This window comes from Carassius gibelio, chromosome B4, assembly GCF_023724105.1.
Source record: "Carassius gibelio isolate Cgi1373 ecotype wild population from Czech Republic chromosome B4, carGib1.2-hapl.c, whole genome shotgun sequence".
Classification (NCBI taxonomy): domain Eukaryota; kingdom Metazoa; phylum Chordata; class Actinopteri; order Cypriniformes; family Cyprinidae; genus Carassius; species Carassius gibelio.
The window spans coordinates 6,193,545-6,205,371 of NC_068399.1; the positions used below are offsets into that span (position 1 = coordinate 6,193,545).

The following is an 11,827-nucleotide window of genomic DNA, read 5'->3' on the forward strand; positions in this document are numbered from 1 at the left end:
AAGAAATTACTTGTCATCCAGTTTTTTATAGCGACTATGCATTCCATTAGTTTTTCAAATTGCTGTGTTTCACCGGGCCACAAAGAAATATAGAGCTGAGTATCATCAGCATAACAGTGAAAGCTAACACCATGTTTCCTGATGATATCTTCCAAGGGTAACATATAAAGCGTGAAGAGTAGCGGCCCTAGTACTGAGCCATGAGGTACTCCATACTGCACTTGTGATCGATATGATACATCTTAATTCACTGCTACGAACTAATGGCGGTCATATAAGTACGATTTAAACCATGCTAATGCACTTCCATTAATGCCAACAAAGTGTTCAAGTCTATGCAAAAGAATGTTGTGGTCAAGTGTGTCAAACTAAGATCCAATAAAACTAATAGAGAGATACAACCACGATCAGATGATAAGAGCAGGGGTCTCATGTATCAACCTTGCGTACGCACAAAAACTTTGCGTACGCCAGCTTTCACGCTCACGGTCGGATGTACTAACAGTGAAATTAACGCAAGAATGTGCGTTCCTCCAAGCCAATTTCATGTCTGGCGTACGTTCATTTCTCATTGTTTTTGTCCGTTGGCGACTCTTACAGGCAATAAAGTGAAGTTGCAAACATTACACAACAAATTGTTCTACAAGTCTCGGACCACCACCTGTGGGAAGCATTGCAATTAATTTGCAATTTATAAAATAATTGACATATATTGTCACACGAGCCTTTTTATAATTATATAAATTATGCAATTAAATAAGAACATATAAAAGCATAACGGTTGAAACAACCCTTAGTCTATGGCAATGGCAGCGTTGGCCTTATTAGAGGACATTGCTAATGGCAGAATCAGAAGAGAACGAGTTTTTAGGGACCACAATGATTTTCTGGCCCAGGATGATGACTGGCTTATCAGCCGTTTCAGATTTCCAAGGGCTGTCCTCTTGGAGCTCTGTGCTGAGTTGGGTCCGAATCTAGAGAGAGAGACAATGAGGAGCCACGCAATACCCGTTCCCTTGCAGGTGCTGACAACACTTGGTTTCCTGGCAACTGGTTCTTTCCAAAGGGAACTGGCAGACCGCTCAGGAATAAGCCAGTCGTCTTTGAGCCGGGCAATGCCAGTGGTATGGGACGGGATCATCCGCATGTCTGCCAGGTATATCAGGTTCCCATATGATGCATTTGACCAGCCAAACATTAAAATGCAATTTGCAGCGATAGCCGGTTTTCCTAATGTTATCGGAGCGATCGACTGCACACACATTGCTATAAAGGCGCCATCTGAAGAAGAATTTGCATATGTGAATCGGAAACATTTCCATTCAATAAATGTGCAGATAATATGTGATGCACAAATGCGCCTAACAAATATTGTGGCAAGGTGGCCTGGGTCAACCCATGATTCATACATCCTTACAAACAGCATGGTTGGGATGAGGCTCCAAGCTGGCAGGGTGCGTGATGGGTGGCTTCTTGGTAAGTGCCTTTAAAGTTATGATCCTATCTAATTGTAATTTTTTTTTTTTTTTGCATATAATTATTAATTAACCCTTCAGGAGACCGCGGTTATCCACTAAAGACGTGGCTTTTAACCCCCCTCACCAACCCACAAACTGACCGAGAGCGCAGATACAATAATGCCCATTCTCGCACTCGTTCAGTTGTAGAGCGGGCGATTGGGCAGCTGAAATGTCGGTGGCGCTGCCTTGACAGGACTGGGGGGATGTTGTTATACCGCCCTGACAAGGTGTGCCGCATTGTGCTGGCCTGTGGTGTGCTGCACAATGTCGCGCATAGGCATGGCATACCACTTGGTGAGGTGGCAGCACCGCCAGATGACCCCGACCCAGGACCAATTTATGTGCAGCCCAACCAACAAGCCGTTCATGCCCGCCAACATGTGATTGCGACAATATAAATGGTAATCAGAGACAAAAGTTCACTTTTTGACCAATTCCTTTAATGAGTGGCTTATGTCTGTGAGTGCGTCAGTGATATTTTTCAGGTGACTGTTAATTTCCCCGATGGCCATAATGATTTGCTGTTGTGACTCCAAAACAGCATGTGTCAAGACGCGACCAGACGGACGGGCGTCAGCACTGGGGAGAGCACTGGAAACGCTGGGCACAGTGGGCGCTGGCTGCTCAGGAGGGGCGGACTCCGAGTGCCCCTCCTGGGAAGTGGATGTTTCGGCTGTTGCGCCATATGGGTCTAAATAAAAATGCAAATGTTAACTGTAATTTAAGTACGTTCCATTTTTAAGGGGCACACACATTTGCAATAAATGAAATGGATCCGTAAAATCTCTGGTGTATACTTTTGGTTCGCTACACTGAATGCATTTGACAATGAAATATAGGTACGCTATATGTACCAAAGTAAAAACAAACGAGAAATTGGTTACCTTCGTCGCAATCCTGTAAATCGGAGTCTCCCACAGCAGAAGATACTACTCCAGAGAGTAAAGTGTCACCCATAATTGAGGCAACTCTCTGCTCAAAGGGTGTAAGTTCATCGACCCCTTTACCACTGCCTGTCCTGCCCACACTTTGTCGGTGCGCAGCAGTTCTCCGTTTAACGTCCACCTTTATATCAGACCATTTCTTTTTAAGCTCATTTACAGTGCGACTTTCAGATCCCACTGCATTGACGGCTTCAGCCAAACTCTCCCACTCATATTTTTTCCTTTTGTTATTAATTCCAGAGGACAACGTTCCAAATAAAATATGTTTTCTAGTCTCTACCTCCGATAGTAGCACCTCCAATTCACTTTCAGTAAACTTTCGTTTCTTGCCGCTTGCCTTAGCCATTTTCTTACTGCTATCTTTTGCCAAAGTGGACTCATTACCATATTTAAATTGATTTAATTAGGGGTGGAGACTGGGTGGGGCGTTGTGCTCGTGCATGTGCGCTCAATTTTACGTTAATTGGGATGTACAAAGAGAATATGCGTGGAATCCTTCGTACGCAGAGATTCATACATCTGTTTTTTTTTGTGCGTACGCACATTTACAGCTTTGTCCGTACGCAATGTTTTAGTATGAATTCAACGCAAGTCTTTGTACATGAGGCCCCAGGTCATTTGTAACTCTAAGGAGAGCAGTCTCAGTACTATGATACGATCTAAATTATGGCTGTGACGGTTGACATGACAACCGCGTCACCGGGGTGGTCGGTTGCTATCGCTGTTGTCTACTGCCACCGGCGGTAGTGCACGTGACGTCACAAAGCATAATACAAAATTTAGTATTTAAGTGTAATAACTGTAATAGTTGCAAATTCTAAGTCTATGGTAATTAACAAATTACCTCAAACAACAGCGTTTCCTTTAGATTGGCAGATTTGATTGCAGGAAAATACAGTTTATGCATTCAGCAAATTAATTTAGTGTTGGGCGATGGATCTTGTTGGGAAAGCAAATACCGCATCACCGATCTGGAGCCATCTGCATTCATGTCACCCATCAGCGTTTGCACAAGTTCTCGTGATCGCAAACGCTGGCTGGTCAGGTTTGGTGAGGCTTTCTCCAAACTGGCCAAATACAAACGAGACAGCGATAAATAAAAGATGGTAACAAGAAATATGGCAGCGATTCCTATTTCAAAGAGAGCGCGTGCAGATGAGGAGTTACTGAGCTTGCTTGGTGGCGGAAAAATAAACCGGATGCAACACAACCGTGTTGCGACAGGTTTAGTCTGTCTAGTGTCTATAGAGGCCATTTGAACTCTGTGTCAGTAGCCTACCTCACAGACCGGACAGGGATTTATCATGTCGTGTTGTGCTGCATCCAGTGTAGCATTACTGCTTATGAGTATTTTGTCGCGCTGCGTCGCTCGCGTCCATTAGACGGGGTGTATTTAACTTTCTTATTTAGGCTACTTTCTTGTTTAACTGCATTGTTTCTTTGATATTTATTTAACTGACCACGACACTACTTGCACATAGTTTATTTTGCAGTTTGATATGAAAGGATATGCACAAAGGAAGCGCGCACCGACGACTTTGAACACAGGACCATCCGCGCTTGCTTAACTTGCACCTGATAATAAAGTGAAGTGGAGCGCGTAATTGAAACTTCTCCTGTTAATAAATTTACTTCTTGTCATGAGAAAAAAAGTGACAGAAGCAGTGGGTGGTCATCCCCGCCCCTACATTAAATATTTAGAATACGTTAAAATGAAAAAAAGTTATTGCCTTCGTTAACGAGCAAATTTTGACACTAATATATATATATATATATATATATATATATATATATATATATATATATTCTTCTTTTTTTTTTTTTTTTCATCAACACCGTTGTTGTTGATACATGACTGATACATGATGTTGATACATGATACATGACTACCGCGGTGGTAAAAATCAACCACCGTCACGGCCCTAGAATCCTGACTAGAAATCCTCACATATACCATTTTTCTCTAAGAAAGAATATAATTGTGAGGATACCACCTTTTGTAGTATCTTGGACAGAAAAGGGAGATTCAAGATTGGTCTATAATTAACTAGTTATTTGGGGTCAAGTTGTGTTTTTTTTTTTTTTTTTTTGATGAGAGGCTTAATAACAACCAGTTTAAAGGTTTTGGGGACATATCCTAATGACAATGAGGAATTAATAATAGTCAGAAGAGGATCTATGACTTCTGGAAGCACCTCTTTTAGGAGCTTAGATGGTATAGGGTCTAACATACATGTTGTTGGTTTAGATGATTTAACAAGTTTATACAATTCTTCCTCTCCTATAGTAGAGAGTGAGTAGAATTGTTCCTCAGGGGGTCTGGTTGGATAATATAGCTGACGGCTGAATGGTTGCAATTTGATCTCTTATAGTATCAATTTTAGAAGTAAAGTAGTTTATAAAGTCATTACTGCTGTGATTTTGGGAAATGTCAACACTTGTTGAGGCTTTATTTTTCGTTAATTTAGCCACTGTGTTGAATAAATACCTGGGGTTATATTTGTTTTCTTCTAAAAGAGAAGAAAAGTAATCGGATCTAGCAGTTTTTAATGCTTTTCTGTAGGATAGGTTAATTTCCCGCCAAGCAATACGAAATATCTCTAGTTTTGTTTTCCTCCAGCTGCGCTCCATTTTTTGGGCTGCTCTCTTTAGGGAGCGAGTATGCTTATTATACCATGGTGTCATAATGGTTTCCTTAACCTTCCTTAAACGTAAAGGAGCAACTCTATTTAAACTGCTAGAAAAGAGAGAGTCCATAGTTTCTGTTACATCATCAAGTTGTACTAAGGTTTTGGATATGCTAAGGAATTTGGATACATCAGGAAAATAACTTAAAAAGCAGTCTTTTGTGGTAGAAGTGATGGAAGTGATTTACAACTTGCACCTTTTCAGCAATAGATAGAGGATTTCTTTGCCTTTACTTTTGGTTGTGCTGCTGGCTGCTGTGTCGTTTCGTCTCCTTGGCTCGCGTTGAGCTGATAAGGGAATCCTGGCTGGGACTCACTGTTGTGTAGATGATGTCTGGGGATACCCTTTTCCTTGATTGATTGGTTGACTGCCCGGTGATTTTGAGAGATTCAACAGCTCTTGCCTTCATGGTGGACAAAGTTTCTTCTGAGTCCTCTTGTTTGCGTGGCGTGAGCTTTGGAGATTCTGTCACGGAAAGTTTATTGAATTACAGATTAAAAGCAAGATTTTTCTTTATCGAGCATAGTTAAGCTAAACGTTAAATTAAGACGAAGTTAGTTAATAAATAATGTTGGCCTCTAACTTAGTTGACTAATATCATCATGTTTTTTGCATTTAAACGGTGTCATTTTTATTTTTTTCCTCATTTTTGACATTTTGGTCGACAGGGTGCTTTACGAATTAGATTAGGACCTAGCAGTGCAGTGCAGAGGCCAGAGCTCACGGTTCTGGATACTGTTTACGGTTTCTTGTCAGCATTGGGGCTAAAAACTGAGGTAAAGCTAACGTAAAAAAAAAAAAAAAAAGACTGAGTATATAGAATTACGATTAAAAATCAGATTATCCATCCAGAAAGACATAAGCCTTCCAGCCACACCAAGACTCATAATGCTTGGTAAGAGAATATTTTGAGGAATGTTAGTGTACTTCATTGAGTGTTTGCCTTTTAAACATTTGTAATTTTTTTTATTTTTTTTGGGAACACATTTCTCTCTTCCACAAAGTGGATGGTAAGCATTGAGGGAAAGGTGGCCTATGTTTTGGATAAGCACCTGGGATTTGCAGATGCCTTATCTGTATTCTTCTACATTTTCAACATTGAATACCAGGAGACTGCCTGTGCAACACTGGAACTCATACAACGGTAAGTACCTCTTCAGTTCTCCACATATTGTTTTGTTCTGTTAACTCAAAGTTTAACATGTTTAACTTAACCTCAAAATTATATTATGTTTTTCACTTTCTTGTAGCTGTAACTAGCCAGGGTACCATTATATTTCATCTGCCAAAATAAACAAAAAAAAATGTAATTCCAGAAGATAAAATTATCTTGTGGAATTTAAGCAGTCCTGGACAAACAACATTTTTGGATTGTTTTGGCAGATAAATATAATTTATGAAAACACTTTAGAATAATTGTCTGTCATTTTACGTAACTATGCAGGGTTAATAACTAATATGGAAAGAAGATTAATAAGTAATGGTAAAGTAGGACTGAGATATTTTTTATTAGGTAATCAATTACTCAGACACAGGATAATGTTGTGATTAGTAATTTATTTAGTAAAAAGGTATTTCATAATTATTAGTATTTAATGAGGCCAATCTCATTCAGAAATTATTGATTACCTAATAAAAAATATCTCAGTCCTACATTTACAATTATGTACTGATTAGTTATTCTTTTTTCCATGTTAGTTATTGGTAGTAGCTGTAGTGATACTGTAGAACTACCGTATTTTCCGGACTATAAGTAGCACTTTTTTTCATAGTTTGGCTGGTCCTGCGATTTAAAGTCAGGTGTGACTTATTTATCAAAATTTATTTGACATGAACCAAGAGAAATAAACTAAGAGACAAGAACCAAGAGAAAACATTACAGCCGCGAGAGGGCGCCCTCTGGCGGCTGTAGACGGTAATGTTTTCTCTTGGTTGTAAATATATGCGACTTATATTCAAGGGTTCCTTATATATGTTTTTTTTCCTCATCATGATGTATTTTTGGACTGATGCGACTTATACTTAGGTGCGACTTATAGTCCGAAAAATACGGTACTCATTTGTTCTCAACTCAACAGTTTTGAGGCACAATTCACTTCCATAGTAGGGAAAAAACGTAAAGTAAATGGTGCCCCAAAATGAAATAAATGACGACAGAATTTATTTTTTTGGGTGAACTATCCGTTCAATGAAGGACCATTATTCTAAAGTGTTACCTAAAACATTTAAAGCAAAGGCACTGAGGGAAATCTAAGATGCCTTTTTTTGCTCATGGCTTAAGAAATACAGCACACAGACTCAAAAAATATTTAAGCCTGTTTTTAAGATTCTTTTGTACTTCAATTGTATAGTAAAATTCATTTTCCTTTAAATTGTATTTATATTAATTCAGAATTTGATTTTTTTTTCTTCTTACATTCATTTACTCTTGCTTAAAGGTTTTTCTTGAGGATAAACCCAGAGGAGGGAACAAAGTGCACCGCCAAAACCGGAGTGAGTCGGAAGACAGAGGAAGTCGTCAAGAGGAAGACAACAGTAATCAACAACAGAGTGTCATCCTTCCTTCGCCACCTAATGGAGTTTGAGTGGAAAAACTCGGACTAGGTGAGATGCTTCTTAACAGGACATGTACTGTATACAGACACTTTTCAATTTGAGGATACTAATGCAGTTTACTTTTAATTCATCCTGCAATAATGGTTACAATGTTGTTTTTGCTTAAATTGTATTGAGGTGATTCAGTAATATGATGATTTTGGAGGATGTAGTTTGTGCTGTTACTATTATGTACTGACAGTTTTCTATTTAATGATCTATTCTGTTAATCTAAATAACAGAAACACCTCTCTGTAATATGGAATCAGGTTCAGCATCACTACAAAGTACATTCTTCAAAATATTTATAGCACTGAATCACTCCCTAAAACAGTTTCAACAAAAACTAAACATTTAATTTCTCATCTTCATGAAGGCACTGCAGGACTGGATTAAACAGCATTTGTTTTGTTAGGTGTACCTTAAAGTGTTAACCAAGTGTATAAAATACTTTAAACCATATGATGAAATTTTTAGGATTTTTTAATTAAATTCTATCTGTGTAAATGTTTTAAGAAATAAAACTGTCTGTGTAAATGTGCACATTTTATGACTAACTTTGTCATTCTTACCTAGAGGGACGTCTGACAGATTCCTTGCCGAGTAGAGGAGGAAAAAATGACAAAACACAATCTTAACAGAACTGCAGGTCAAGACAAGACCAGGCAGTTCAACTGTGTGTAAAAGTGATTGGGTTTTCTAGTTATCCAGAAAGGAGTAAACAATTTAGTGATTGAGCATCTGCATATTATAGGTGTGCATATGTGTATAGTGCAAGAATGTTGGGGACTGTGCATGAATACATGTTTATGCTGAATAGGTACATGTATGTTTGAGAGCACAAGTGGGAAGTAAAGCCAAAGGAACCATTCAAAATTGGTTGATTTTCTGCATTGACTGGTCATAAAATCTTATCTTCTTAACAGACACGGGTACAAGCAAAACAATGTTCACCTAAAGAAATCTCAGAATTTACTCACTCTTATGCCAATTACAATATATGACTTATTTTCTTAAGATAAAAACAGAAGACAAGGAATTAAATCACTGTGATGTTCATAAAATGCCTGCCACTAGTTTCACATCTAAAAAACACAAACAGTGATCGTGACATTAATGTGAAGCCAAACAATAGCTGTGAAAAAAATATGTTTAACTCTCAACTGTAAATAATTTATTCAGATGTAAGTGCGTTGTGAAGTTTGTGCCAGTCCTTTATGCTTGCGATGTAAGCTTCACAATGCATTTACATCAATGTAAGTGCTTATTTGACAGTACACCAAAAGCAATAATTTATATTTATCTTAGTACTTGTAGCTTTATTAGTATTTTTCTCACACATGCCTATGGTTTGGCCTTGATTTATCTGATGGGGTCACATTTTTTTTAAGCACTGAACTAGTGACAGTCCTTTAAAGGCATTTTATGGACTATTATGGATGGATTATTTCATTAAAAATCCTTATTTATGTTTATCTGGTTGCCCTCATGGCATGAGGGTGAGAAAGTTCTCATTACTGGGTGATCTCTTTAAGCCAACAACACACAATCATAATCTACCATGTCTTTACTAAGCACATCCAATTAAACATCTACAATGCTGTGGAAAAAGTGAAATTTGTAAGATGTAACATTTCCAAAGGGTTAATACCACTGAACAAGTAAGTATTAGGGAGCAAATAAGCTTAGTTACCTAGACAAAATCCCATTCAAAATCGATGAGGTTCTTTAGCAGGGATGCAACTTTGGGGTTGACAGTAGCTGACTTCTTATTCACGATCTTTCCAGTTTTCTTCGAAACGACTTTGCCTCTGCCAGTCTTCGAGCCTTTTTCAGGCTTTATCCCAACAAATCGCCTAAGGGGATTAATAAATATACATGTATATTAATAGAAAAATGTAAAAGACAAAACTTACAGACTACCTTTTTTTAGTGTAATAAATGTATTAAATATAAATATATGGAGTAATAAAAGGGACAAATTAACAGGTCACAGTAAAAGGTGAATAAAATACCTTTGAATGAATTCCAATGTGCCACATGCCTCCTCTGGATACTAAAGGTTAAAGACGTAGTACATTGCAAACATTGTTGCTACGGCAGTCAGAAATCTTGGGTGTACACCCTCACAAATGACACGGCCCTCAAGGGTAATCATCCATCGTTCAATGCAGCTCTCTGACCTCCCTGAAATGATATACATTTTTTTAATCCTTGATTAGATTGTATCTAAAATAGTTCTCAGAATGTCTTCTTTCCAAATTTTGCTTAAAGTAATAGTTTAAACAAATGAAAATTTACTGACAATTCACTTTCATGCTGACCAAGATGTCTATGACTTTTTGTCATCAGAACACAAATAAATTTTCAGGAGTAACCTGGACCTATGTATATGTGCATAAAACTACTTACTGTTTCCATTAAAATTATGAAATATTGGTGGCACTGTGTTAAATTACATGCATCCATAGCCAAGTACATTCTTTCAGGAAAACAAATTCTCTCCGTTCTTCTTGCATTGAAATCCACCGAATAAACACAGGCCAAGCACTACTTATATCACAATTCGTATCACTGGAGATTCCTGCTTCCCTTCTCTTTTGTGAAATTCTTAATAACAAGAGAATATTGATACCACCAATAGTGGTCTTCTTTTTGAATTGTTTTATATACAAACATAGAGCTTCAAATCAGAATACATTACCTGATTAACTGGAGACATGTGGATTCTTGTCATTCTACCTTTTCTCTCTTGTTTGACTGTAAATGTTATAGCACCAGATAATGCATCTGCAAAACCTGGATTTCTTTCTAAAAAAAAAACTGTGTTCTGATGAAACAAAGTCATATACATCTTATGTTGTATATTATATATTATATTAGCGTAGATGCCATTCTTCTAATGATGTAGCAAGGACATAGGGTGTTATGGGAAGTGTTTCCGGTTCCGGTTTACCTAATTAATGCAGCTTAAAAATCCTTTAACAGATTTGGATATTAAAAGCATATTAGTATGTTATGTGTAAGCCAGGTTAAAGAGAACAACCACCCAATAAAGCATTACAATAGTCTAACCTTGAAGTCATAAATGCATGGATTAACATTTCTGCATTTGACATTGAGAGCATAGGCCGTAATTTAGATATATTTTTGAGATGGAAAAATGCAGTTTTACAAATGCTAGAAACGTGGCTTTTTAAGGAAAGATTGCGATCAAATAGCACACCTAGGTTCCAAACTGATGACGAAGAATTGACAGAGCAACCATCAAGTCTAAGACAGTGTTCTAGGTTATTACATGCAGAGTTTTAAGGTCCTATATATAACACCTCTGTTTTTTCAGAATTTAACAGTAAGAAATTACTTGTCATCCAGTTTTTTACATCGAATATGCATTCCATTCGTTTTTCAAATTGGTGTGTTTCATCGGACCGTGAAGAAATATAGAGCTGAGTATCATCAGCATAACAGTGAAAGCTAACACCATGTTTCCTGATGATATCTCCCAAGGGTAACATATAAAGCGTGAAGAGTAGCGGCCCTAGTACTGAGCCTTGAGGTACTCCATACTGCACTTGTGATCGATATGATGCATCTTCATTCACTGCTACGAACTGATGGCAGTCATATAAGTACGATTTAAACCATGCTAATGCACTTCCACTGATGCCAACAAAGTGTTTAAGTCTATGCAAAAGAATGTTGTGGTCAAGTTGGGGGAAACGTAGTGAAATAACAACAAAAAGACAAACTTAAATTGAACCATGAGCTTTAAAACAACAGAGGTGGAGGCAAGAGGCGAGTTGTGCAGTGATCTCGTTTACCGCACAGTTTTTTGAAATTTATGAAATATTTCGATTTATGAAAATGTTTTATCATTTGCATTACCCATGATCAGTGCAAAAAATTCCATCAATGAGTAGGTTAAGTAATTTTGCCATTAAATCCTTAAATGGCAAGTTAACAAGCCTTTGTATTCTGTCAATACTCAGGGCTTGAAACAAGGGGCTCTATCTTGCAACCCTCACAGTGCAGCACAAAGCCAGATGCAAGCTGTATTTGCTAGTATAAGACCAATGC

At 37.8% G+C, this 11,827-nt stretch overlaps 2 protein-coding genes across 3 annotated transcripts; one reads left to right on the forward strand and one right to left on the reverse strand.

Annotated features, from left to right (window-relative positions):
* The first annotated feature begins 422 nt into the window (after positions 1-422).
* LOC127956020 (putative nuclease HARBI1) lies at positions 423-2,165 on the forward strand. 2 transcript variants are annotated; one of them, XM_052553770.1, is made up of 3 exons: positions 423-1,476; positions 1,557-1,921; positions 2,062-2,165. In XM_052553770.1, the coding sequence occupies exons 1-2, from the start codon at positions 801-803 to the stop codon at positions 1,916-1,918; spliced, it is 1,038 nt and encodes a 345-aa protein (XP_052409730.1). In that variant the 5' UTR covers positions 423-800; the 3' UTR covers positions 1,919-1,921; positions 2,062-2,165. The 2 variants fall into 2 exon arrangements, with proteins under 2 accessions (XP_052409730.1, XP_052409731.1); XM_052553771.1 differs by having other exon boundaries at positions 2,006-2,123.
* LOC127956078 (nuclear apoptosis-inducing factor 1-like) lies at positions 1,939-3,076 on the reverse strand. The gene is made up of 2 exons (XM_052553855.1): positions 2,405-3,076; positions 1,939-2,211 (listed from the first exon to the last, which is right to left on the reverse strand). The coding sequence occupies exons 1-2, from the start codon at positions 2,808-2,810 to the stop codon at positions 1,940-1,942; spliced, it is 678 nt and encodes a 225-aa protein (XP_052409815.1). The 5' UTR covers positions 2,811-3,076; the 3' UTR covers position 1,939.
* Between the last annotated feature and the right edge of the window lie 8,751 nt (positions 3,077-11,827).

What these genes read in the sequence shown, in the direction of transcription:
- LOC127956078 (XM_052553855.1), bottom strand. Translation starts at nt 2,810, where the DNA reads ATGGCTAAGGCAAGCGGCAAGAAACGAAAGTTTACTGAAAGTGAATTG. An exon ending in TTTACAGGATTGCGACGAAG is followed by an intron (nt 2,212 to 2,404) that starts GTAACCAATTTC and finishes ATTTTTATTTAG; the next exon opens with ACCCATATGGCGCAACAGCC.
- LOC127956020 (XM_052553770.1), top strand. Translation starts at nt 801, where the DNA reads ATGGCAATGGCAGCGTTGGCCTTATTAGAGGACATTGCTAATGGCAGA. An exon ending in GCGTGATGGGTGGCTTCTTG is followed by an intron (nt 1,477 to 1,556) that starts GTAAGTGCCTTT and finishes TTAACCCTTCAG; the next exon opens with GAGACCGCGGTTATCCACTA.